The following is a 24,755-nucleotide window of genomic DNA, read 5'->3' as shown; positions in this document are numbered from 1 at the left end:
CTCATGGAGGGGCAGGTCCGCTCCCCACTGCCTGGGCGGGAGGCTCGGTCCCTCGTGTGGTGTGCAGGTGCCACATCTCCAGGAGGAAGCTCAGAGCAGGGATAAACTCCTGCCTCCTGCCAACAGAAGGGAACCATCTGCTGCAGCCCGTTATCATCTGAGGATGGCAGTGGCAAAGAGCTGGAGCATCTGTCTGAGGGATGAGCCCCCACAGATGGACACCCAAATGTTCTTGCTGCTCCCTGCAGGTTTTAAAGAGGAAAATGCTCGATGAGGATTTGTGAGTGGAGCTGCTCTCTGCGGTGTCCTCTGCAGCCTGGGGCTTCATGTAGGTCAGGACGGGATAGTCACACCTGGAGGACCAGGATGGCCCTCATTTTGAGTCACTCCGTGCTGCAAGAAGGAGGTTGACCCAGCTGAGTTGGTCTCCACAGCATGTGGGAGGCCAGTAAAGGTGATGGGAGAGGGGGAAAAAAGCATGTCTGCTACAAAGCTGGCAGCTGCAAATAGATACAGGTTAATAGTGGGGACAGGAGATGGCAGTACTTCCAGTGAGGTTTGGGTGCATACTTCTGGCTGTCCCCAGCACTCTGTCACCTGTGCTACAATACCTTGGGAACCTTAACAGTAAGCTCACCTTTACCTTAACTCTGAATGTCCCTCTACAAAAGCAGCCCCTTGCTAGGAACAGTAGCACACAGTTATCCTCTTCTTTTTCCTAATGTCCCATTGATGCCCTTCTCCCAAGTAATCTTACAAAATTACCCCCTCTGAGCTGCACCGCTGCTCCTCTTCAAGCAGAACCTTCTTGTCAAGCATGTGTTAAGGGTGGGCTGCATTTCTGCCTGTGTGTGGGATGGTCTCAGCTCTCCCAGCAGTTGTTTGTCTGTGGTGGCGAGATGTTGGCCAGTGGTGGCCCGTGAAAAGCTGGAGACAACATGACAGTCCCAGGCAGATCTGGGCCTCTGGTGCTGTGTGGGGTGAGTTGTGCGCTGTGCTGCTCACTTGTCCCTGGGGGAAAGCGCTTTGCCGCGCTCCTGGGCACCCTGTCCTGATGGCTCCCTCCAGTCGCAGGAGCTCATTCCTGCACCAGGCCTGCACGATGGCAACATTTTGGGGCAAGAAGGGCACAAAGGGACTGCCAGTACAGAGCTTACAATGACAGATCGGTAAATGCAGAAGTGTGTGCAGGGACCAGTGCGGTTCCTCCTGCGGAGATCAAGGCATTTGATTGCTGCTGGGACCTGCCTTTGCAGGCAGGGGTGTCCTTGGGGCTGTTGGGGTAAGGAAGTGTCACCCAAGAAAGTTTTTGGAAAGGGTGAAAGTTTTTAGAGGAAGGGAAAAGCCCAATGACAGCTCTGCTCCTTGAGGGGTATAGCAAATCTTGGGGAGATCATGCGCAACAGCTCCTCATAAACTCTGACACCATGGATAAGGGCCTTCGTGCTCCTGCACCCAGCTAGGAGAGTGGTTATTAAGTGATGCTTTGTTTTCGTTGCACTCACCATCCTCCCCGTTGCCTCACCTCACTGCCAGACAAAACGCACCACCGTAGCTGGCAGAGCAAACCAGGGCTCTGCTCCACCACCGCACCTGGGGCACCCGTGCTGCCCTCGCCTCTGCTGCCATGCCGCTCTCTCCGCCTGCCCAACTCAGAAATCAAATGCAGAGGTTACAGAAGAGGCAGGTTTTGCACAGGACTTTTCTATATGAGAAGTGTGTGTGGGTGCCATCTTAGCCCAAAAGCTCATCTCTGCTTCTGCACGCCAAGTTCCCTGTCCTCTGCTGCTCACTGCACTGCCGGGGTGGGGACGGCCATTGGAGCCGAGGTGGGAAAGATGGTCTTGGAAGGCCCCCTGCTTCCAGGCAGCGTATAGCATCGCTCTCACACAGCCACCACGCACAGCTTGCATGGTGCATTTACTGTATCTGAGGTGAAATTCCACTCCCTGCTCTCACCAGACAATGCCAGGAATTATTCTGGAGTGTTATTATTGGATACATGGTGCCCTGGACTTTAGTGAGGCTTTAACCATCGGGAGTGGGGGGGGTGGGAAGCATTAACAGCATTCAGAGCTCTTAGCCTGTCTTTTGTCCTCTGTTTGGTTTTTTCTGGCTGCATTCAGATTGCCGGCTTTGTCTGTGTTTGTGAAGTGCTATTAACATCGATGCCATCGCTGAAATAGCCATAATAATAAGAGGCATCGATCTGCACTGAGTAAAGGTCTGAGGACCACTGAGAGGGGCCAGGCTGAATTTCCTTGAAGTCAGGAGCAGAGGACGCATGCACAGTCACTCTCTTCCCCCACCGTGTTTCTTGCCAGGAGGATCCTTTACCCAAGCCCATGCAGGGCTGCACGCCTGATGGGCACCCACTCTCCCAGCCCATCCGAGCCAGGCTCTGCACCCACAGGAGGAGAGGCGGCATCCTAGGAGTGGGCAGGAGCGCCAGCGGGAGCGGGGAGGAGTGATTCAGCCCTCAGCTGGCAAGCTCGCGGTGCCTACCCTTTGTTTATTCCTGCTCCGCTCAGAAACTCGCGTGTGCCGAGCAGGAGGATAACGAGCTCCGTTGCGGGCTGTGGGGAGGCAGTAACCTCTGAGCGCGGAGTGGGGCTTGCGCCACCCTAGGTTTACTTGTAGCCTACTGCAAGGACACGCCTGGGACAGCTGCTGCGCTCCCATGCTCCTGGGAGGGCACGTACAGGCATCCCAGGGGGGACGCCATTGCACAGGAGGTGGCCTGGGGCAAGCATGCAGCTCTGCTTTCACAGGAGGGAGGAAGGGAGGCCTGCCCAGAGGGATGCTCTGCATGGGAATCTCCATCCTTGGGTTTGATTAAGTGGCTGGTGGAGGAAGGCCAAGCCATTGTCTTCCTCAAAAGCTCCCACTGGCTGAAAGAGCCATCCAAGGAAAGGCTCATGGGACCCAGTGAAGGGACTCTCGTAGAGCCTCCAGCCCCAGCCCGTGCCAAAATTTGGAAGGCCCTGGTGCAGCTGCCTTGAGCCCGCCTTGGCCTGCAGCCGACCATGCTGTGGGACAGCTGGGTAGAAGCAGGAGGGAGTGCGAAGCACCCCAGGAGAGCCCTGGTGAGAGGAAGCAAGAGGGGAAAATGCACATTAGAAGCAAAGTTTGTGTCCATTACTGCCAGAGAAATCAGACTCCGCTGGAAGAGCCAGTGCTGGGCATATCTGCTAATGCTGCTTGATAAATCAGTGTCCATTATGGAAGGGGGTGAAGTGCTCAAAAGCTGTGCACTTAGTCCTGAATGAGATGCCACCAGCTCAGCATGCGCCAAGCCTCCAAGGAGGACTTTGGGATTACCAGGTCCAGATTAGTCCTCAGAGGTGTCCCGTCCCCGCCTTGCAACCGTTTTCTTCTCATGTGCTTAGGGGGGGCAGTGAAAAAAGAGGAGCAAAACGCCTTGCAGAGGTAGCTGCTGTAGGATGGACCACTCTGAAGTCTCCGGGGTAGCCTGGCATCTTCCCTCAGCAGGCTCAGGCAGGGCTAGGCACTGACCGGTAGCGCTCCTCTAGTCCGTCCTCTGCGAGCAACGAGGCAGAGGAGTGGGGACTGCCGATGGTCCCCCACCTCTGCGAGGGTTGCCGGTGAGCCGGGGGCGACCAGCCACCAGTTGTCCCCAGCCCCCGCCCCCGTTTGCCGTCGGATCGCGGGGGCAGTCACTCGGTCTGCCGGTGCCACAACACCGGAGACAGTGGCCCCTCCCCGAAAAGCACCGCTCCCCCGCTTCCCCCGCTGCCCGCCCCGTCACCGGGGGGACCCGCACCCCCCGCCCCCCCGGCTCTCGCCTCCCCTCGCCGCGCTGGAGCGGGGGAGGCGGCGGGAGGAGGGGACTGGCCGCCGCTGCTGCCGTCGCCGCTCCCGTCCCCGCTCCGCTCCGCGCACCGCCCCGCGCCCGCCGGCGGCTCCTCCCGGAGGGGAGGCGGGGGCCGGAGCGGTGGCGGCTCCCAGCCCGGCCCCGCCGCGGCAGACCCGGCCGGCGGCAGCGGGCGTGCGGAGCCCGGGCCCTGCCATCCCGCCCGGTGGGGCGATGCCGCCACCGCCGCCCCGCAGCGCCGCCGCCGCCGGCCGCCGGGCGGGCGCGGAGGGGAGGCAGCCGGTCCCCTCGCGTCCCTAAGGGCGGCCCCGGAGCGTCCCCGTGCCCGGCCCGGCCCTCCCTCGGGCTCTGGGTTGGGGGGGCGGCTCGGACCCGGGAGCGCCGCTGCCTCTCGTGTTGTCGCTGCGGAGAGGGGGAGCTGCGTTACTGCAGGTGGAGGTTTTGGCGGAGGGGGTGGGGGCCGGGGGAGATGCCATTTCTGACCGAAGGAGATCGCCGGCGAGAATGAGATGCAGGTAAGCGCTCACGGGGATGCTGGAGTGGGGGGACGGGGGCTGGCGGTACCGGCGGTGCGGGGGAGGTGGGGGGGACCCCGGGCCAGAGCCGCGTCGCTGCCCTCGGGCCGGACCCTCGCCGGTGCTCGGAGGCGCCGGGCTGGGAACTTCGTGCGTGCACCGGGGAGGGCACGGGGGGGGAAGGGAGGTTGCGCGTGTGTGTGTGCCGTGGGTGCCCGCCGGTGCCGGGTTTGCGCCGCGCCCCGGGGTGCGGATCCGGGTCCCGGGGAGCGGTGCGGGCACCGCCGGGCGGCGAACGGACAGCGGGGCCGGGCACTGTCCGTCGCGGGGCGTGTGGCTGCGGGCCCTGCTGTCCTCCGGCCCCTCCGGTGCTGATCCCGCCGCCTCCACCGCCCTGCTCTGGCCGGGCGTTTTCCCCCTGCTGATCTCCTCCCCAGTACCCCTGCGCCACTCCCCTGCCTTTCCCCGCAGCCCCTCCAGCCCCTGCGGGAAGGACAACTTGCAGCCAGGCGGGGCCACCGTGCGGGGTTGGGGTCCCGGCCACCCGAGGCTGGCAGACTCACCCAGCCAAGGGCTGGGGCTCAGCGGTGCTGAGGCGAGCGCAGAGCTGCATCCTGATGTGGGAGCCGTCCTCCTCGGTAGCTAAGCAGATGAGTTAACCGGCATGGAGAAGATTACATATTCAGGTAGGGTATGGCCGGGACAGTGCCATACCCCAAGCTGCCAGGGCTTGATGGGGAGCAGGGAGATCAGCCCTTAAACCCAGGTCCCCAGCCAACAAGGGTTAATTCAAGAGGAGGAATCAGCCCTCTGCCTATCCCCACGGGAGAGACACAAAGGGTTAAATAAAGGCAGGGAGAGCTCACCAGCCCTGAGTGACTGGACTGGAGGCAAGAGCTATGGGGGGTAATTTTTCAGCGCGGGGGGCTCACCCCTCCATTTCCAGCCCCCCAGCCTGAAGGTAGGTGGGCTGGGGCTGTGGGGAGTTGCTGCCAGACAGGATGATCTCTCAGGCTCTGGAGGGAAATGTGGGCACACTGAAAGGTCCCCCCGCCTGGGCTCAGCCCCGTGCACAGGATCCAGCCTGGACAACTGGAGATGCTGGGGAGGGTCAGTCTGCCAGCATGGGCTCAGCCTTCGGTTCGCATCTGACAGAAAAAAGAAGGGGTTAACATTGAAGGGGCTTTGCAGAGCAGCTGGGATTTCGAGGATGCCTGAGAGCCTGCTGGCAAGGAGGACTTTGTGAGCCTTCCTAGGCAGTGCCATTGCTTGTTGCTTTCTGCTACTGTTTGTAGGTTATTGGATTTTTCACCTTGTGCCTTGGATGTGTAAATAGCTCTGAGCGAAGGGCAGAGGCACGGTTCGCTCCAGATGCTGGAGGTGCCACCTCTGAGAAGAAATGGGAGTGTTCGTACCGTGAAAGTGATTTGCACTGGGAGGGAGGGACAGCGGGTGAGTGTGGGCACCGGTGGGATCAGGTCTCCTCGCCGTGGATGCGTGCCGGTTGGCAAAGCTGAGGCTCTGCCTCTCTGCCTGTCACGAGCCCAGCTGCTGCCCACCCAAGCAGTTGCCATCCACAGTCCTTCCCCAGCAAACGCCCTTTCTAGCAAGCGACTCTACGTGCTGGCCTGCAGCTGGGGACCAGTGTGACAGCCCCACGCTCACCCCAGCCCACGCTGTTCTCCAGCATCTTGGCCCATGGGGGGAGCATGGGCAGAGCAGTTCAGGCATCCCCAGGAGCAGCCCCGCTCCACAGAACTGCTCCTTCTCCCTTGTCCCTCCATCTCCCCTTCCTCTGCACATCCTATCAGAGCCAGCTCTGAAATGATGTCCCTTCCACATCCCTATCCCAGCCCTCCCGCCAGCCTCTCCTCTCCATTCCGGCACCTGCAGCAGCCCTGACCTGACCTTCATGCCTGCTGGAGACGGCCGTGGAGCAGCGGCGATGCCGTGCCTCCAGCCAGCCTGCCGGCATTGGGGCTGCAAGGACCTTATAAGGGCTGCCTGTGCTGCCCAACCCATCCCTACCCCAAAGGCAGCTATTCCAGCCCCACGCCAGCACCACAGCCCAGACCTTTGTTTGGCCCCCTTCCTGCATGTCTGCTCCCCCCATTTCAAGTGCACACTTCATCCTTCTCCTGGACCTCTCGCAAATGCAAATGGCCAGTAACGCCCCATGCCTGTGCCAGGTGCCACAGAGCCAAGGGGCAGCCTCCGTCTCCAGATACACGAAGCCCCGCTCAGCCCATTGCCCATCCCAGCAGCATGGGCTGGGGCCAGTGGGAGGAGATGCCTGGGCTGGCCATGCCTTCTCGCCTGCTGCTCCTGGCTCCCTCCCGGAGCATGTCAGCTTAGTGGCTTAACAGCATGAGGAGAAGTGGTCCCTGAAGCTCTTAGCCTGGCAAGGCTGGTAAGCAAGGCTGAGAAAGAAATGTCTCCCTGGACTAAAGCTTCCACGTCTTCCCATGGACATGCTGGGGCAGTTTTCGTCATAGCCAGGCCCTTCCGCTCCTTCCCCAGTGCTGCTGCTCTGGGACAGGGACAGACACTCTCTAGAGGCAACAGTGTCCCTGGTAGGGACTTTGCAGGTTACCAGATAGCTATAAGGGACTTCTCTTTCAGCTGTAAGCCCCCAGACAGCAGCTTGGAGCTGGGCTGGGGCACCTGCCTGCACTGGGAGCTTGGGCAGCCCCGGCTTTCACTGAGGCTCCCATGGGACGGGCGGGAAGCGGCTGGAGGACATAGTGGAGCTGAGTTTACAGCACCTGGGGAAGAGTCAGGTTTTCCAAGCCTTTTTGTTGGGGGTTTAATTACAAAACGAATGGTTATACTTCTGTAACACCACACCGTGCTGCAGTTACTCTACACCTATAACGTAATTACTCTGTGATACTTCTAATTACCACTGTTTCATATCACTGGAAGGTTAACAGCATGACTGAATGACTTATTATTCCTTTAGTTTCCTCCTTAATACAGGCACTGTAATGATGCTGAAGTTTATACTGCTTGATGTATGTAACAAGTATAAAATCCTGTAACTTGAGGTTTAATTTCAGGGGTTGATAAATCACTGTATAATAACACCACAATTACAGTGTAATTATAGTGTAATTACAGTTGCTGAATTATAGAGCACAACCAAACCTATAGTGGTTTGATGAGGATTGATACACCCCATCAGGCGTTGCCTCATGTATCTGGTTGTCACTGGGCAGTGATGGGCCTGGGTGTGTTGGATGGCTCTTGGGTGGGGGCTGCTGTGACAGCTCTGGGGTGACACCTGCGTCAGGGCTGGGAGTTGGACCCATCCCCTCAAGGCTAGGGAGGACGTGTTTGCAATGGGCACATCTCTGTCAACGTCCCGGTGGAAAATGCGACTCCACAAACTCTTTTGAAGAAGCTTCAAGGGTGGAAACTGCTGGAGACACTTTTTAATGTCACCTCTGCCAAGCCCAGACAGCCCTCGGGTCCCCCTTGGGCTTGTGGGCCCTTGGGCAGTTTTCTTGGGCAGTGTTGGCACTGGGGTGGATGTTACCAGCGCCATTGGCTCCTATTGACTCTCCTTCCATGGTACAGGCTACCATGAGCCCAGCGTCCCTGTACTCGCCCTTTATGCTTGACACTGGCCACTGTGGCAGTGGTTTGGAGCTAGCGAGAGGAGGGCACAGCCGACGGTGCAAGTCGTGGCACAGCTTGCTGAGGGAGGGTGTTTGCCTGGGTCTTGAACACATCCAGTGCACTGAGTCAGCAGCTCTCCTCCCTCCTCTGCTAAACCCTGAGAAGTGAGGGGAGTAGGGTTTATCGTACCACGAGCAGAAATGGCTTTTGGTGGGAAAAGAGCTTGTCAGGTAGCGGGGAAGGCTGAGATGAGAGAGAAGAGGGCTAAAAATGCTTAACTCAAATCCAACAACCCAAGAAAAATAAAGCGAGAAAGCAACGGAAGGCCATGGCCTCAATTTTCTCCTAAGTCAATTCCCCCCACCCCCCCCAACCCCTCTATCTGGGGGAGTAAAAATTGGAGCTTGCAGAGGGGAAGAGCTGCCCAGAGAGAGATTTCCGCGCCTTTGCCGTGTGTCCCAGCTCCCTGTGACCCTGGCTGGGGACATGTCTTACAGCCAGTTTTGGTGGCTGTTTAAATGTGCAGCTTTTGGGACAGTGTCAGGGGACGTGCGATACAGAGAAAGAGAGGAGCATCCAAGGACAGGGCAGGCTTGGGGAAGGGGTGAAACACCATCTGTGGCCCCCCCAATGCTTCCCCAGCCCCAGGAGTGCTGTCAGCAGTGCAGCGTGGCCTCTGCCCCACCTTGGCACGGCAAGCCAGCAGAAAGACAGGTCACACAAAGGTGGTCATGTCTGAGCAGGCAGCATTAATTGTCAGCTTGACCCAGGCAATTGAATAAATGCTAATAAATGCCACGGAGGGCCTCATCTCCTCTTTAGCCTGGGCAGGGAGCTCCCTCCATCCCTGAGAGCAGCAGGTCACGCCAGCTGGCTCGGGAAGGGGGGACAGCGGGGCTGGGAGTGGGGGGGGGGGGACCCAGCTTGAGCAGATACCCCACACCTCTGGAGCTAACGGCTGTGCTGGGGCAAGACCCTGGTGATTCCCACCTTGCAGGAGAAGCAGTTAGGAGTGACTCTCAGAACCCGTCCAGGCCATTCCTAACCCTGCCAAGAGGGTGCACAAAGGGTATTGATGTATGGCCAACAGCAGGGCCATGTTGGGGAGAGCCCTGCCATGAGCCCCACCATCAGCTCAGCCTTCCCTCTGGCCTCACCGATACCTTGGCCACCATCCCCTGCCCTCTGTGGTCCCATACCTCATGCAAACAGCAGCTCCAAACTAAGAACGGGACTTGGCTAGGCAGCAGATCAGCATCCCTCTTCCAGGGGCCAGGGAGCCTGGCTTGGTTTTGCTCATTCTCCTGATTAAGCACATAAATGGTTTCTGTTTAACCATCCTGCATGTTATCTTCCATAATTTTTTTCATGTGTCTGTATAAGCCGGTCAACCTTTCTAGTGCAAGGCATCCTGCAGTGGACATGTGTCCCCACGTGAACATGGCTCCCCTGGGCTCCAGAGGAGGACCCAGGTGTCCTGGTTAGAGGCTAAAGGCTTTGCCCACTGAAGATCTCACGTCCCTTGTCTCAGGGCTGGGGTTGGTGTCCTGAGCTGGGGACAGGCCTGTAGGTGAGCCAGAGGGTCCCTGCAGAGAGCGGGGACAGGGTGAGGAGGTGCAAGACTGGTCTGTGCATCCCAGGACATGGTTCCTGCTGCCCAGCAACGTCCAAGTGATGCTCAATCTTGCAAAAAATACCTGCTGGCAGCCATCAGGCTGGGCGGATCCCCTGCTTTGGGGGACCGGCTCCCTGAGAGATGTGCCCATGAGCACCCAGTCCCTGCCCTTGTTCCTGTGGGGTCCCTGGGCCAGATGCCCATGGTGCAGCCCAGCCCCTGCCATCCCACATAGCCCTTGCTCCCCTCCACCCCACATTGCTCTTAGTTATCTCAGTAGGACCCACAATCTTATTTTTTTGGTTGTTTCCTTTCTATTTCTTCATCAGAATGCAAAACATTAAATATCACTCTTGTAATTATGGTTAATTTCATAACCAGCACCTTAATTGGATTGGTCTCTGATGGGGAATTCTCGTAGGAGGGAGAAGCAGAAATATTTTGACATGATCTATTCTTTCAGCTCATTGTTTGGATTTGAGATGTCAAGTGTGAAATGGGAAACAACTGATTTAGACCTCAGAGGCAACCTGGGGGTGGCGAGTAAAGTCTGAGCGCTCTCAGAGTCTCTTCTTACCCTCTGCACAGGCACGTGGGCAAACCTCTCCCTCCTGTACCTGAACCCAGACTTCCCTACTGCCCCTTCAGGCCAAGGAGAGCCAAATTGGTCTAACCCCAAACATGAGCCTGGGGAGCCAGGGAGGGCATTGTGGGCGAGTGCTGGTCTGGTGGCTTGCTTCTGCGCTGGCTCCGCTGGCAAGTGACTCGTGCAGCGTACCATGGAGCAAGGCACAGCAATGAGGGTTAGGTAGAAAAAATAAATGGTGGATGCAGCTGTGCTTTAAACATGCACTGCAGGAGACAGGTGAAGGAAAGGAATTAGGGCCACAGTGGTGAGCAGTGTGAAAATCTCCTTGCCTGGCCCATGCTGGGGGAGCAGCCCGGCACAGCTCTACAAGCTCCCAGGGGGCCTGAGTCTGCCTCCAGGACCTCAGGAATGTGAGGGATGCCCAAAGGGATATCTCTTTTCTACTGGGAATTGGGCAGTCAAGGGTCTGCTGGAATCCCCGAGCCCGGACACCAGCCCCTCTTGTGCCCTGATGAACCAGGTTATTTCAGCACTGCTGCTGAGGGCGGCCAGTCCTGCGGGGGCCCTGGTGGCCCCCCAGTGCTCAGCTGAGGCTGTGCCATGCTGTTGCCGTCCCACGGAGCCTGCGTATCATGCTGTCGCTTTGGGCTTGAGCAACGATTTGCTCTGGGAAACATGGAATTGCGCTGCCATTAGGTGCTGCCATTAAACTGATTTGTGCTCAGCCTGTTTATCCTTTTCAATGGGAAACGATACAGAAGCTGAACCGAAATGGAAACCCTGGCCTTGCATTTCCGACTTAATTTCTATGCACTGTAGTTCCCTGTGATTGCTTTTGTTCTCACATACAGCCCAGAGTGCAGGCTCTGTATTATTATCAACATCGCTGGGGAGAAGGAGGAAAGGGCAGAAAGCATCTCTTTCAGCTCAAGCAAAACACAACAAAACTCCACCCCCCCCCCCACAAGCAGCCCTCCATCGAGGGCAGCGAGGGAACCGCTCCATCCCCGTGGTACGTCCCTCCTTTTTCTCTGTGCCCATGGAATCAGCGTGATCACCTGCTGGAAGACAGAAAAGGCCGGGGAATGGCCTCCCCGCAGCGCGGCTGAGGCTGCCAGTGTGCTGACACCCCTTATTACAGGCATTAAACCCATTGTGCTTTTCACCCCTGTTTCAGCTGCTTTGTAGCCACGGGGCAGCACTGCTGGCCCTGCACCAAGCCCTTCCCCGGCATGATGCTGCGTGGTCCCAAAGCGCCCAGGGCTGAGATTTGCTGGGGCACAGCACCCGCAGCCAGCCGCCGGCTCATCTTGGGGCACCCTCCCTAATGAAATCAGTGCCTTGGATTTCGTGAAATCGCCCTAAAAAAACACCAGAGTTTCAGTGCTTCATTTTCTCCTCTCAACCAGCATTTTTCCTTCTTGCCTGGGGAAGTCTGAGGTTTGGGTGCAGTGCCAGGACCCCAGGAGCTGTGTGTGCAGCCCCCATACCTGCAGAGGACACATTTCTGCGGGGCTGGCAGCACCCAGAGCCCAAATCCTGGCCGAACCACATCCCGCAGCACCTCCCCACCCACAGGGGTTTGGGCTGGGAAGGGGTGGTGAGGCAGTGACCCCTCGTCCCTGGCTGGCTGGCACTGCCCAGACGCTCGCACCCGCGTTACCTGCGCTGCCCGGCTTTGTGGGTACGGCTGACTGCAGGACGGGCAGGCTCAGCCATGGTTCAGCACAGTTTGTTTTTATCCAATCTATTTTATTGTTGAATGAAACAATAACAGCAAATACAGGCCCTGAAGACAAGCTATAAATAATGCAAAAATCAAACAAGCGAGAAAGGGGGAAAGAAAAAAGAATTATATATGTAAAAGCAGCACAGAGAAAGCCAGGCTGGGAAGAGGAATCTTCTCTCCACGTTTGCCATCACTCATGCTTTCTTTGGCTCCCTATTTTCTCCACTTCTCTCTTTCTGGAAATTCCTGCGGCACTAAATTTGTTATTATGTGAACAAAACTTAGTAATAACTGCGGGGGGAGAGAGCGAGCGAGAGACTGACTTGTGGGAAGGAGTCAGGAAAGGAGGTGGATGGAGAGGACCGGGGTTTTCATCTCTCACAGCGCCTTGAAACACAGCCATGCCCCTGCCTGAGCCCACCGCCCTGCTCTGCCCTGCATCCCCGTGGGAGACAGGGCAGGGACAGCTCTGCTGATGCCACCCGGTGCTCACGGGGCCATTGGTCCTGGCAGCATGGTGCATGTGTGCCCTCGTTGCCCTGTGCAGCTTGTCCCACCGATGGGTTACTGCAGGGCCATCTTCGCTGGGCTGGGCTGCCGTTGGCTTCTCCCAAAAGGCTTCTGAGGCCACTTATTTTAGGCAGCAGTATAAAAATATCAGGGCCGGTCCTAAAGGGAGGTAAATCAGCAGGTTTCTCTGGAGTCAGCGAAGCTGCTGGGTTTATGCCCTCTAAAGTCCTGTCGCTCTCATCCCAAAGGTTTCCAGGGGAAGACGCAGCACTCCAGGGCGACCCTTGTACTTTTCTAGGTATCCTGCACTGGTTGTAGGGGTATTTAAGGGATGTGGCATGGGAACAGAAGTGGTGCTGTAAGTACAGTCTAAGCTTAAATTAATGTGACCAGTCCCTGGCAGCAGCGTTGTCTGTAGCACTACAGGCTCGTGACATGCTCGCTGGCCCCCGCTTGCTCTGGCTGTGCAGCGTTTGGGACTTTGATCTGGGGTTCCCTCCTTCAAGCAGTGGCAGGGACACAGTGGCTCGGACTCATAGCTATTAGCGGGGGGTCACATTGCAAATCTTTGCCGATGTCCCCTTATGGCCCTGTGGAGTGAGGTTACTCATGGGGCCAGGGTGTTGGTCTGGTTTGGCATTAGCTCTCCTGCTGGGCTAGCCTTGGGTAGAGGAGGGCAGAAGGTGCCGGGAGTGCTCCCCCATCTCTGCTTGTGGCCCTGGTTTTCTGCTGCTGGAGCTGCCGGGTGCCCCAGCCCTGCTCCGGGCACTGAGCAAAGCTCCCAGGGTGCTGCAGAGCCATGGGACACCTTTTGGCAGAGGCTGATGGCTGGAGGGGACAGGATGTCCCCAGGCAGGGAGAGGTGGGGAGGGAGAAGCTTGTCTTGGTGCCAGCCAGCCACCCCTGCCAGGCCCTTGGTGGTACCCTCAGGCGTGGTTCATGCATTGGGATTGCCAGGAGCAGTGGCTCAGCCTGGCAGGCCCTGCCCGTCTTGCTGCTGGGATGCTGGCACCGGCCACAGCACAGGGACTGTCCCTGGGGGCTGGTGCCTTGGTCTGGGGGGATGGGAAGCCACGGGTCACTTGACCAAGCATCAAGGCAACCCCATACAGAAATGCCATCTGCTCCTGATCTAGAGGAAACGTGCTCTGGCAGTGGGGTGACTTTGTACCAGCCGCTTTTATGCTGGATCAGGTGGTGTCCTGCCCCTGACAGAAATGCAGTGTTTAGCACAGGCACCGTACAGCTGCGCTCTGGCTGATTCTGCAGGGCCGCCGCAGCGTGCTGAGCCAGGCAGAGCCGCCCCAGCAGCACCGGGGCTGTGCGGAGCCAGGGGGCAGGCCGGATGAGCCGCCTGGGCTGTCACCCATCCTCCAGCCCAAAATCTACCCCTGCTGCCCAGGGTAGGGCCCTTTGCAGGGCCCTTGGTGTTGCCAGGGGCTTGGAGCGCTCCTGGGGAGCTCAGGGGAGTGCAGAAGGTGTTTGGGTACCGCTGAAGCCCATTCCTAGGGAAAAACAATTCTCCCTCCAGTGCCACAAGTAGGGCGGCTGCCAGCTGTGGCTGGGCTGTGCTGGGAGAAGGCATGAACAGGAGTGGGGCAGTGGCCCAGTCTCTGGCAGCTGCCGATGTCCTGCTCTCCCCAGAGTGCCTTTGCAGGCGCCGCCTTAGGGACAGCCACATCCCGTGACTCCTTGCTGGCCATGGGCACGTCGAGGGAGAGTGCAGGGGGTGCCTTCGCGATGTCATCGTGATCCCGGCGCCTCTGCCAGAAGACATTCATTGGACAGAGCTTTCTTTAACCTCTCTGGTGCAAATGTTTCCATAGCCCTAAGAAGCGTCTGAGGTTTTTCCATCCTCCTTTCACAGCTACAGACAGGGAAGAAAAATCACCTACAGAGACCCTCATGCTGTACTGAAGCCTCCTCTACCCAGCACTCACTCATACTCAAGTGCCTGCTAAGCTGGGTGCCTTCGGGTGAGCACCTAAAACATCCTGGTGACCCAGCCCATGTCCACAGAGACAGAAATCCCCAGGAGATTTGCTGAAATAAAGAAAAAGGAGAAGCCCCATTCAACTGGCTGGTGCACGTCCTTCCCAGCTTCCCAGTGCCACCATTCTCCTGCTCTCCTGCTGACCCAGACCAAAAAGTCTCTGGTCCCAAGACCAACCCTTGGGAGATATTCTCCCAGCAAACACAGCTTTCCTGATCTTTGTCTCACAGGCGGAAAAAACCAAAATCAGCCTCCTCCCGGCTTGCCTGACGTGGGAAGCATTGAACCACCAACTGGCAGTGGCTGTGGCATGGGCTAGCCCGTGTCCTGGTCACCTCGGTCTCTGAGTAGGGGAGCGTGGCTGGCTCTGAGCCTGAGCTCCATGGTGCGCTGCACCCTTACGCTCCTCATTTATCTCTTGCTAGCTCAGGGCTTTACGCCCCCGGCATCCACAGCTGCCTTTGCAATTACTTATTGATCACTTGTCAGGATGTTTTCTTTGCTGATGGGGCACTGAAGCATGTACAGCCAAAGAGAAAAGACGTTAAAAACGAAGGAGCAAAGGTATGAGGAGGGTGAGCAGCTCTTGCACAGATGTGATCGCAGCAAGAAACAGCCTCAGCAAAAACTGCTCTGAGCTCCAGCGTCCTGCAGAGACAACCAGGATCTCCTTCCAGTTGTAGCCCTGCTACAATAACCTGCCTGCTGAGCCTGAAAACCACTCTCCAGGTTGGCTCTGGGCCATTGTTGGTTGTCCCTCCACTGTAAATATCTGTCCCTGCGTGGAGTCAAGCAGATCCACAGCCCGGAGCTAAACCAGTGGATGGCTGGACCAAAGCCTCCCCTTTCCAGCGTCCCCAGCCCCTGAGCCCACTTTAGACTCTTCTTCTTCTCACACAGAGTGTGTTCCCCTCCCCTTCTTTCTGTTCTGCTTGCCCTTTGGCTTGGTGCTTCCCCGACTTAATTCCCTGCAGCATGGGGGGCGCCACGTTTTGGGTGGAAGAGCCCGTCACCATGAGGAAAACGCCTTTGCAGGGCAGTCCTGTGGGCCAGCTGCTGAGGGTATCTGGTGCCAGCCAGGCGGTGTCGGTGCCGGAAGGGGATTTGCATCTTAAATAGTGCTTCATGCTCTTTTACAGCTTCAGAGCAACTGCCGGAGCAGATCAGGTTGCGGCATACCTATTCCAGGCTCCCGCCTCGGAGCAGCTGAAAGCAGATACTTCAGAAGGCTGAGCAAAAGTTCCAGGCTGGAGTCACGCCTTCCCTTGGGCTGGGGGCAGCTGGTGACCTTGGCAGCTTGGAGCTGGGGGGGTGGTCTCCTCTCTGGCTAATCTGCCATGGTTCATTGCTGTGCATGACTTGCTCGTGTGTCCCCACCACCGCAAACAAGGCACAAGATCCTTCTCAGCTTCTGTCCATTTCTCCCCCACTTCTCACACCCTCCTGTGCTGTTTCTGGAGGATTTGGGGCCAGGACAGGACACAGGGCAGCCCTTTGCACTGCAAGGGCCTGTTTTCATGCCCTTCATTAACAGCCCATCCATTAGTGAAGGCCCAGAGGAAATGCGGTAGCAGCTTTCCATCACTCGGGCCAGCACTGTGCCTGCAGCCGCCCCGCCTGCTGCCCACCAGCCAGCCCTCAGGGCTTACTTTAGGGTCTTCCTCTGATTTCTTTTTACCAGTGAAAAGCAGCATGGTCCCAGGAGGGAAACCACCTCCTCCGCCCTATGTGCTCTGGGCCCTGCTCCCATCCATCCCTGACCATCCCTGGGCACTGGGAGGAGAGCAGCTACTACCCATGCCTGCACTCCAGGGACTGGGTGGGAAAAGAAGAGGCGGAGGGAGCAGGTGGGGTGGGGAGGAGGGAGACACAGAGCAAAAGGGCCCACAAATGCGAGCTGGATGCAGGGGGAATGATGGAGAGAGGAGGAAATGGGCAGGAACGTGTTTGGCAAATTAAAGCTGCTCCCTTTGTTTTGCTGCTTTGCAGATAGCTACAGGAACACTTAGCGCAGAGCCCGGGGTCTGGATAAGCAACTCTTTAGCAGCAGGAAAGGTTGTTAAATATTTATTTGTAAACCTGGAGTCTTTATCTTTAAAATGTAGTCAAGTTCAATAAAATTTGATTTAGCTGGAGCAGCTTAGAGGAGATGAGAGCACTGACTCCTAAAGCTGTGTCTCAGAGGCTTTGTGCGAAGCCAGCAGGCCAGAGACGGGGCTGAGCCTGTGGCTGACCCGCACCCACCCCGCAGCCCAGCGTGGGTGCCCCGTGCTGCTGGGATCAGGCGCTCATGCGCGCCCCATGGTACTACAGCAAGGTCAGCTCCTGCAGGGACGGTCAGGGTCGGGGACGTGCTCCCCCAGCCCTGCTGAGCCCCCAGAGCATGTAGGGCCCCTCTGGGTATATGGCTCGCTTCATCCTAAATTGCCTCTTGTCGTTCAACGCTCTCCAAAGCATCTGGTTCAAGGGTGAACGTCTCCTGCACTGTAATTTATGGCTGCCAGGTGGGGGTTATAGCTGACGCGGGGATTTTTGCCGCTCGCTTGCTGTCAGCCTGGCAGACAGATCACTCGGTGCCGCGGAGCACCAGCCCAGCCCCACTGCTGGGCACCCCTGTGGGATGGTGAGCAGGGGGCAGCCCAGGGACAGTGGTGACAGTGGAGGGCACGGCCAGGTGTGTGGCCCACCCTTTGGGCCAGGAGGGCAGCAGCCTCGGGAGCAAACCCAGGTTCCTTCCTGGGTCATCACCTGGCTTTGTTTTCCCTGGAGCCGTTCCCCCTGCGCCAGGGCAGCCTGCACCCATCGTGACAGAGCGAACCCTGCACTCGTCAGCTCCAGCCAGGCACCAGGCTGCATTTCCAGGTACAGGCCTGGAATAGCATCTTTCCTCCCAGCGCTGATCCCAGCTGGAGACACTCAGCAGGTCCTGCAGCATTTAGCACCAAGGCAGTGGGACTCCAGCACGCCCATCTGCGCCTCTTGGGCCGAGTCTGGCAGCTTCCCCGGGGACGGGGAAGCTGGAGCCCTCTTCCCCAGGCGGCAGGATGGTGAGGACGGGTCAGTGGACGCCACGGCTCTGGGCACGATTTTTCCTTTGGTTTGCACTGGTTTGCTCATTGCCTAAAGGCAGCGAGTCGGGCAGCTGCTCCTTTCTTATCGATTATTTTTTTTTTAATGTGAGAAATGAGAGCCATGTTCATGCCAGAGGGCTTCAGCTCCTGCTGGGCTGGCCTGGCCTGTGTGTTACAGCCACACGGCCTGAACCTGCCTGGCAGCTCGTGCTGGGGCCATGGCCGGGCACCCTGGAGAGGTGCTGGGGCACGTTTCACCCACCTCCGCAGAGTAAATGTGGGAGGACTTCAGTTTATGGAAAGCCCTTGGTGGAACTTTGTCTCAGCCACCTCCCCGTTTCCTGCAGGTGGCAATTGCTGGGAGCAGCCACTGCCATCTCTCCATGGTGTCCCCAGAGCCACCCAAGGCTGAAGCTGCGGCAGCCCCTCGCCTGGCCGGTACCCACGGCCCCGGTGCTGGGCACCACAGCGCCCTGTGGCGGCAGACACAGGATGGCCAAAAGGACAGCCCTGGCTTTGGGCTGAGGTTTGCTAATGCGACACAAGTCCAGCCACGGTGGGGGGATGCATGGCGGCCGCTGTAAAGCCACACACAGGTTGTTGACCTCATCACGCAAGAAAAATCACACTTTGAGTCATTTTTAGAAGGGCACTTCTTAATATCCGCCTCACCTTGAAGCACGAATATTCGTCTCTGAAACAGTCAGAGGTAAATGGGAACCAGAAGTGATTTAAAGCTCATCTTAGCCCAGAATTTTTCAGCTTATTCATTGTCTTTCTCTCAAAGCTCATCTCTGACTCTGGTTATTAAGATTACAGATGTTTTTGTCAGGGATTGTATTTATCATGGATTTAAATTTAGCTGAGAACTAATAACATGTGAGGTGTGTCTAGACTTTAATTCTACACAAGTGGGCTTGTCTCATCTTTAACACCATGCAGATTTTGCTTCATTCATCTATCACTGCTTCGCTTATATGTTAGCCATCGCTGCTGCATTGCTCCCAGCAGCTCTGGCTGCTGCCCCTTCGCTGAGACCAGCGCAGGGCCAAGAGCACAGAGCCAAATGTGCAGGTGCAACCCCCTTCCCACTGGTGGAGAGGCAGAATTTGGCCCTGGGGGATGTCTGGGATGATGTGGGAGCCGTGCGTGGGGCCCCATGGAGGGATTCAGCTCTTTCCCCCCCACCCTACAGAGACCAGCACACGGCTGCACGCACAGAGCGAGCTGAAATTTCAGCATGAAACACATCCAAATAAGGCCGGCTGCCTGGCACTCTAATGAGCTGAAGTCTTTTCAGCCCTGGTATAATTAAGCCCCTTAGACTGTATTTTGTTTTGCGTGCAGTGTTTTGCTTTCTTTGATGGCTTTCTCAGCATGGCTGTGAGGAGCGGGAATTGGTTTCTGAGAAGCACTGGCCGAGGGAGGCTGCGAGCGAGCCGGCACACGTTGGCAAGGGGGCTGTGGGAGCAGCAATGCCACCAGCGCCTCCCTGCCCGTGGGGAGGAACCTCTGGCAGCCCAGCCCCGGCCAGGGCTGCAGCATGAGCCTGGGGAGCAAATCCATGTGCAGCTCTGCCTGAGAGCCACCAACCTGCCGTGCCACCCCAGCCCCGAGGCACCAGCACATCCCTCTGGCAGGTCCGAGCTCCAGCACTGCAACGGTAGCGGCAGCCCCGATTGTATTTGTAAGGCTGCCCAGCACGGTCAGCACCAGGGAGGTGATGACATGGGAGATGATGAATTGTAAATACCCAGCAAATGGCTCTTTGCAGCCTGGCCCAGGCCCAAGTGAACCCACTGGAAATGTTTCCACCAGACCGGGACGTGCTGGCCCAGGGCCAGCGGGAAGGAGCTCGGCACTGCTGCCAGGGGAGCTGTGCGGGATCAGCTCCCAGCACCACACCCCTTGGCTTGCGGGGGGTGACATGCTTCGGGCGGTCCCCAGCAACCAGCCCCACTGCAGAAGGAGCAGGGAAAGGGGAGGGAGAAGGACGCCGAGCCAGGACAAACCCGCAGGAGGATTTCTGTGGGGACTCCGGGACCTCACAGCCAGGCCACCTGGTGTGCCAAGGCCTGGTGGTTTCCGAGATGATGCTGGTGGACATCATCTTTCATCCTTGCATCTTGAAAAGACATTTTGAATAATTTGAATAATTTTTTGGGAACAAAAGTTGCACTTGGGTCATGAAATGATGAATATAACAGACACAATGGAAGTAATGCATACCAGATCCATAAATAGTGCCGGAGCAGGGAAAGTAATGCACAGGATATATAATGATGGATACAAACGGAGCCAATGGAAGTAATGTACTGAGTATATTCAGCGATAGCCATAAATAGCATTAGTGGAAGCAATGCAGAGTGTGCACATAACAATAGATATAAACACGGTCCGGGGTAACTGTACATCTAATATGCAATATTAATATGATTTGATCCCTCGTAACAGCTTGAACAACAAGGAAATAAATGCAACAGAGGCAGCGCTTGCCCTGGGGCTGGGGTGGTTCTGGGCCAGACCATAAACCCCGAGTGGGTCTCCCAGCCCTCCCCAGGGAAGGCAGCGGGAGGCTGGGCCTTGCCCAGCAGAGACTGGGCAGCCCCCCTATACCCCACAGCCCCCCTGGACCTCACACAGGCTATAGCTCTCTCTACACCGACTCGTTGCTGTTTGTCAGCGGGGAAGGGTGCAGGTCTGCACCTTATGGGCAGGCATGGCGGGAGGCAAGGGACTAGCCCTAGGAGGGGACACTGAAACCCGGCTGCAGAGCCTGGGGAGGCGTGGAGGAAGGGGACCAGTGCCCAAGGAGCTCTTGCTGTTTCTCGCTGCTCGGACGCCCCACTGCTAGCCGACCCCCAGCAGGGCTCCCCCAGATGCTCCATCCCACGCTCAGCTCCTCTGCATTTGCAAAGCAGCCTTTATATTCAGGCTCCATCTATAGGGAACTGAATAATTTCAAGAGCTTAAAATAGGATGTAGATAGATGTGTTTAGTATTAAATTTTTTTTTTTTTTAAGAAGCCGAGGAAGCTAGGTCTGTCTGACACAGATTCCTCCAGGCTTTCCACTCAAAGTCTGTGCACGTTCAATCATCAAATGGAAAGTTGGGGGTGGGGAGGAGAGATGGTCTTGTACCCAAAGGGCTGGATTTCAGCTGGAAAATGAGAACCTCTGCTTTGCCTTGGTGGAGCCTTTAGCCTTAACGGCAGCTCTACCAGAACAGTAAACCTTTTGCCGTGATTGTGCCCGTCATTTTCTCACCTCCACCTTGCTCTTTCTCTCCCCCCTGTCTTACCTGCAGGTGAGAGATAGGATGGTAGCTGGGGAGGCGAGTATGCGCAGCCCAATCCTGGCCTGCTGGCAGCCGATTCTCCTCCTGATGTTGGGATCCATCCTGTCTGGCTCTGCCACAGGCTGCCCGCCGCGCTGCGAGTGCTCTGCCCAGGAGCGCGCCGTCCTGTGCCACCGGAAGCGATTCATGGTCGTGCCGGAGGGCATCCCGACCGAGACCAGGCTGCTGGACTTGGGCAAGAACCGCATCAAGACGCTCAACCAGGATGAATTTGCCAACTACCCTCACCTGGAGGAGCTGGAGCTAAATGAGAACATTATCAGTGCCATTGAACCTGGAGCTTTCAACAACCTCTTCAACCTCAGGACGCTGGGGCTCAGGAGTAACAGACTCAAGCTGATCCCCTTGGGGGTGTTTACCGGACTCAGCAACCTTACCAAGCTAGACATTAGTGAGAACAAAATCGTGATCCTCCTAGACTACATGTTCCAGGACTTGTACAACCTGAAGTCTTTGGAGGTGGGGGACAACGACCTTGTCTACATCTCCCACCGGGCCTTCAGCGGCCTCAACAGCCTGGAGCAGCTGACCCTGGAGAAATGCAACCTGACCTCCATCCCCACGGAGGCCCTGTCTCACCTTCACGGCTTGATTGTGCTGCGGCTGCGCCATCTGAACATCAACACCATCCGGGATTACTCATTCAAGAGGCTGTACCGGCTCAAGGTCCTCGAGATCTCACACTGGCCCTACCTGGATACTATGACGTCCAACTGCCTCTATGGGTTGAACCTGACCTCCTTGTCCATCACCCACTGCAACCTGACGTCCATCCCGTATGTGTCAGTGAGGCACTTGGTTTACCTCCGGTTCCTGAACCTGTCCTACAACCCCATTGTCACCATCGAGGGCTCCATGCTCCATGACCTGCTCAGGCTGCAGGAGATCCAGTTGGTGGGAGGGCAGCTCACCACGGTCGAGCCCTTTGCCTTCCGTGGCCTCAATTACCTGCGCATCCTGAACGTGTCAGGGAATTTGCTGACCACCCTGGAGGAGTCGGCCTTCCACTCAGTGGGCAACCTGGAGACGCTTATCCTCGACAACAACCCCTTAGCCTGCGACTGTCGGTTGCTCTGGGTTTTCCGACGGCGATGGAGGTTGAACTTCAACAAGCAGCAGCCCACCTGCTCCACCCCCGAGTTTGTCCAGGGCAAGGAGTTCAAAGACTTCCCCGACGTCCTCCTGCCCAACTACTTCACCTGCCGCCGAGCACGGATACGGGACCGCAAACCTCAGCAGATCTTCGTGGACGAAGGCCACACGGTCCATTTTGTCTGCCGGGCAGATGGGGACCCGCCCCCCACCATCATGTGGCTCTCTCCCCGGAAGCACCTCATCTCTACCAAAACCAACGGGCGGCTCACTGTCTTCCCTGATGGCACGCTGGAGGTGCGCTATGCCCAGATCCAGGACAATGGCACCTACCTATGCATTGCCAGCAATGCGGGTGGCAATGACACCATGCTGGCCCACCTACACGTGCGCAGCTACTCCCCAGACTGGCCTCACCAGCCCAACAAGACCTTCGCGTTCATCTCCAACCAGCCCAATGAGAGCGATGCCAACAGCACGCGCGCCACCGTGCCTTTCCCCTTTGACATCAAGACTCTCATCATCGCCACCACCATGGGCTTCATTTCCTTCCTGGGCGTCGTCCTCTTCTGTCTGGTGCTCCTCTTCCTGTGGAGCCGGGGGAAAGGCAACACCAAGCACAACATTGAAATCGAGTATGTGCCACGCAAGTCCGACGCGGGCATCAGCTCTGCTGACGCGCCGCGCAAGTTCAACATGAAAATGATTTAACCAGGCAACAATTTGCAAACAATAATGATGGGGTTTTTTTTTAAAAAAAAAAAAAAAGAACAGATGAACAAATAAAAAAATAATTTAAAAACAGACATTGTTACAAACATACCGACCTCTCTCCTTCCACCACGCCCTCCGCCCCGGTCCAAACCCACTGCACCTGCACTGTCACCACCTCTTTCTCCTCCTCTTCTTCTTTATACCAGGAAAACATTCAGCTGATGTCTTCAGGACTCCTGTGTTTGTAAGAACTTTGTCTGATGGACTCTGGTGTCAGATATAACTCTGAGAGGGAAAAACAACAGAGGGGGGGAAAAAAGAAAGAAAAAAGAAATAAAATCAATAAAAAGTTACGAACTTTCTTCTGTAACTTTGATTTCAATAATTATGGATTTTTATGAAAACTTGAAATAATAAAAAAACCCTATTTCCTATAGATAGTTGGAATGCAAAATCTTGACTTCTTGATCTGTCCAGTTCTGTTTCTCCGGCGAGCACTCCGTTTCTCGCCTTGGAGGCATTTTCCAGCTGCCTCACTAAGAACAGACCCAGGGCAGAGCACGTCTCCCGCTGCCGCCAAGGGTCTGTGCTCCCCAGAAAGGCGCGTGCCACGGTGCTGCGGGCCCTACATAGCACTGAGAGGCGTTTGACTTTTTTATTTCCCAAGGACCGGTTGTGGTTTTACAGCCAGTTCCCACGCTCAGAGCCCAGGGGAGCCGGGCCGCAGCACTGAAGTGCGTCAGGACTCCGCAGCGGGGCTGTTTGCCTGCCCTCTGCGTGGGGAGAAGGACGTGAAGCCCCGTGGCAGGACAGGCAGCAGCTCGTCGTGCCTGTGGTCCCCAGGCTGAGAGCCTGCGGGCCAGGCTTTGCCCCGGCACTGCTGGCAGCGGGACCGAGGGTACCTGGGGATCCCACTGCCTCTTGCCCGGGGAGAGGATTTTCTGCCTGCCGTTGCCAGCAGCACAGTGGCATCTCCTCTCTGATAGGGATCAAGCTGGCTCTTGTGCTATGGACATCTGCCCCTGCAGGCAGGGATGCTGCTATTCCGTTAGCAATGCCAACTGGGTGCCCCCAGCCCCTGGTACCCCATGGCCCAAGCAGCTCCAGCGCTGCTCCCCATCTGCCTGAATGACTCTCACCATGGTTTTCGGACCTGACCGCTGGCAGTCAGACTCGCAAGCACCTTCAGGCACAGCCAAGGGAATTTAGCTTTCAGGCTTGCAGGGGGTCTTGTCTGAAAAAAACAATAAAATTACATACATTTATAAACACACACACAGAGCCTGAGCCAGAGGAGACCAGGCAGAGGGCTGCAGCAGGGAGGTGGTGCGGGGTGTAGCGCACTGGCTGCTCTGGTGCTAGCTCCAGTGTGCCCATCACCATGGTGTTTGGTCACAGGGCAGTGACCTCCCTTTGCTCAGCTCTGGTACTTGGGATCCAGAGGTGTGGGAGGTTTCTATTGTCTCAAGGAGGAAAAGGGGAGATACAGGGGTTAAATTGGCCCCCAGGCAGGGTGGTGCATCCCTTGCAGGAGGTGTGACAGTGCCACCATACCCTGAGACCAGAGCTACCTACAGCAGCGAGACCTGGCACAGGCTACAGAGAGCATCAGCACAGAAGTGTTGTACAGCAAATGAATTAAGCGAATTGAGGAGCAAGTCAGGAGGGCAACCACAGCGGGAGAGAGTGAAAGTAAGAGTCAGAGAGGGATATGGAAGTCACAGGTCAAGCTTTGAAAATAAGAGAAGCATCATCAGAGCAGCTCAGCCACCCCCCAGCTGGTTTGTGCCAACTTCCCAACACCCAGAAGGTGCAGAGCGGAGCGAAGGCCATGCCAGCCCTCCCATGGGGGTCTTTCCATGGGAGACACAGGGCCAGTACCATGCCCTGGGGACCCCAGCACAAAACATCCCTGCAAACAGTGGTAATACGGGCAGCAAAGGTTTTCATAAGCGTTACTGAAGCACCGGATGCTTCCCATCCTTCCTGGCTGCCACCAGGACTGGTGGCACCGCACCGGCAAGCAGCTTCCTGGCCCACCCAGCCTTGGCAGCATCTCCAAGGTGGATGAGCCGAGATTTGCATGCTTGATTTGTTAAAGCACTTAAGGAGTC

The 24,755-nt window shown here is 57.0% G+C and overlaps 1 protein-coding gene across 1 annotated transcript; it reads left to right on the top strand.

Annotated features, from left to right (window-relative positions):
- The first annotated feature begins 4,019 nt into the window (after positions 1 to 4,019).
- On the top strand, positions 4,020 to 23,095 carry LINGO1 (leucine rich repeat and Ig domain containing 1). Its single transcript, XM_054215350.1, has 2 exons — positions 4,020 to 4,350; positions 20,785 to 23,095. The coding sequence occupies exons 1-2, from the start codon at positions 4,345 to 4,347 to the stop codon at positions 22,636 to 22,638; spliced, it is 1,860 nt and encodes a 619-aa protein (XP_054071325.1). The 5' UTR covers positions 4,020 to 4,344; the 3' UTR covers positions 22,639 to 23,095.
- The last annotated feature ends 1,660 nt before the right edge of the window (positions 23,096 to 24,755 follow it).

This window comes from Rissa tridactyla, chromosome 9, assembly GCF_028500815.1.
Source record: "Rissa tridactyla isolate bRisTri1 chromosome 9, bRisTri1.patW.cur.20221130, whole genome shotgun sequence".
Lineage (NCBI taxonomy): Eukaryota > Metazoa > Chordata > Aves > Charadriiformes > Laridae > Rissa > Rissa tridactyla.
Note: the sequence above shows the minus strand (reverse complement) of the source record. Positions and strands in the feature narration are given on the sequence as shown.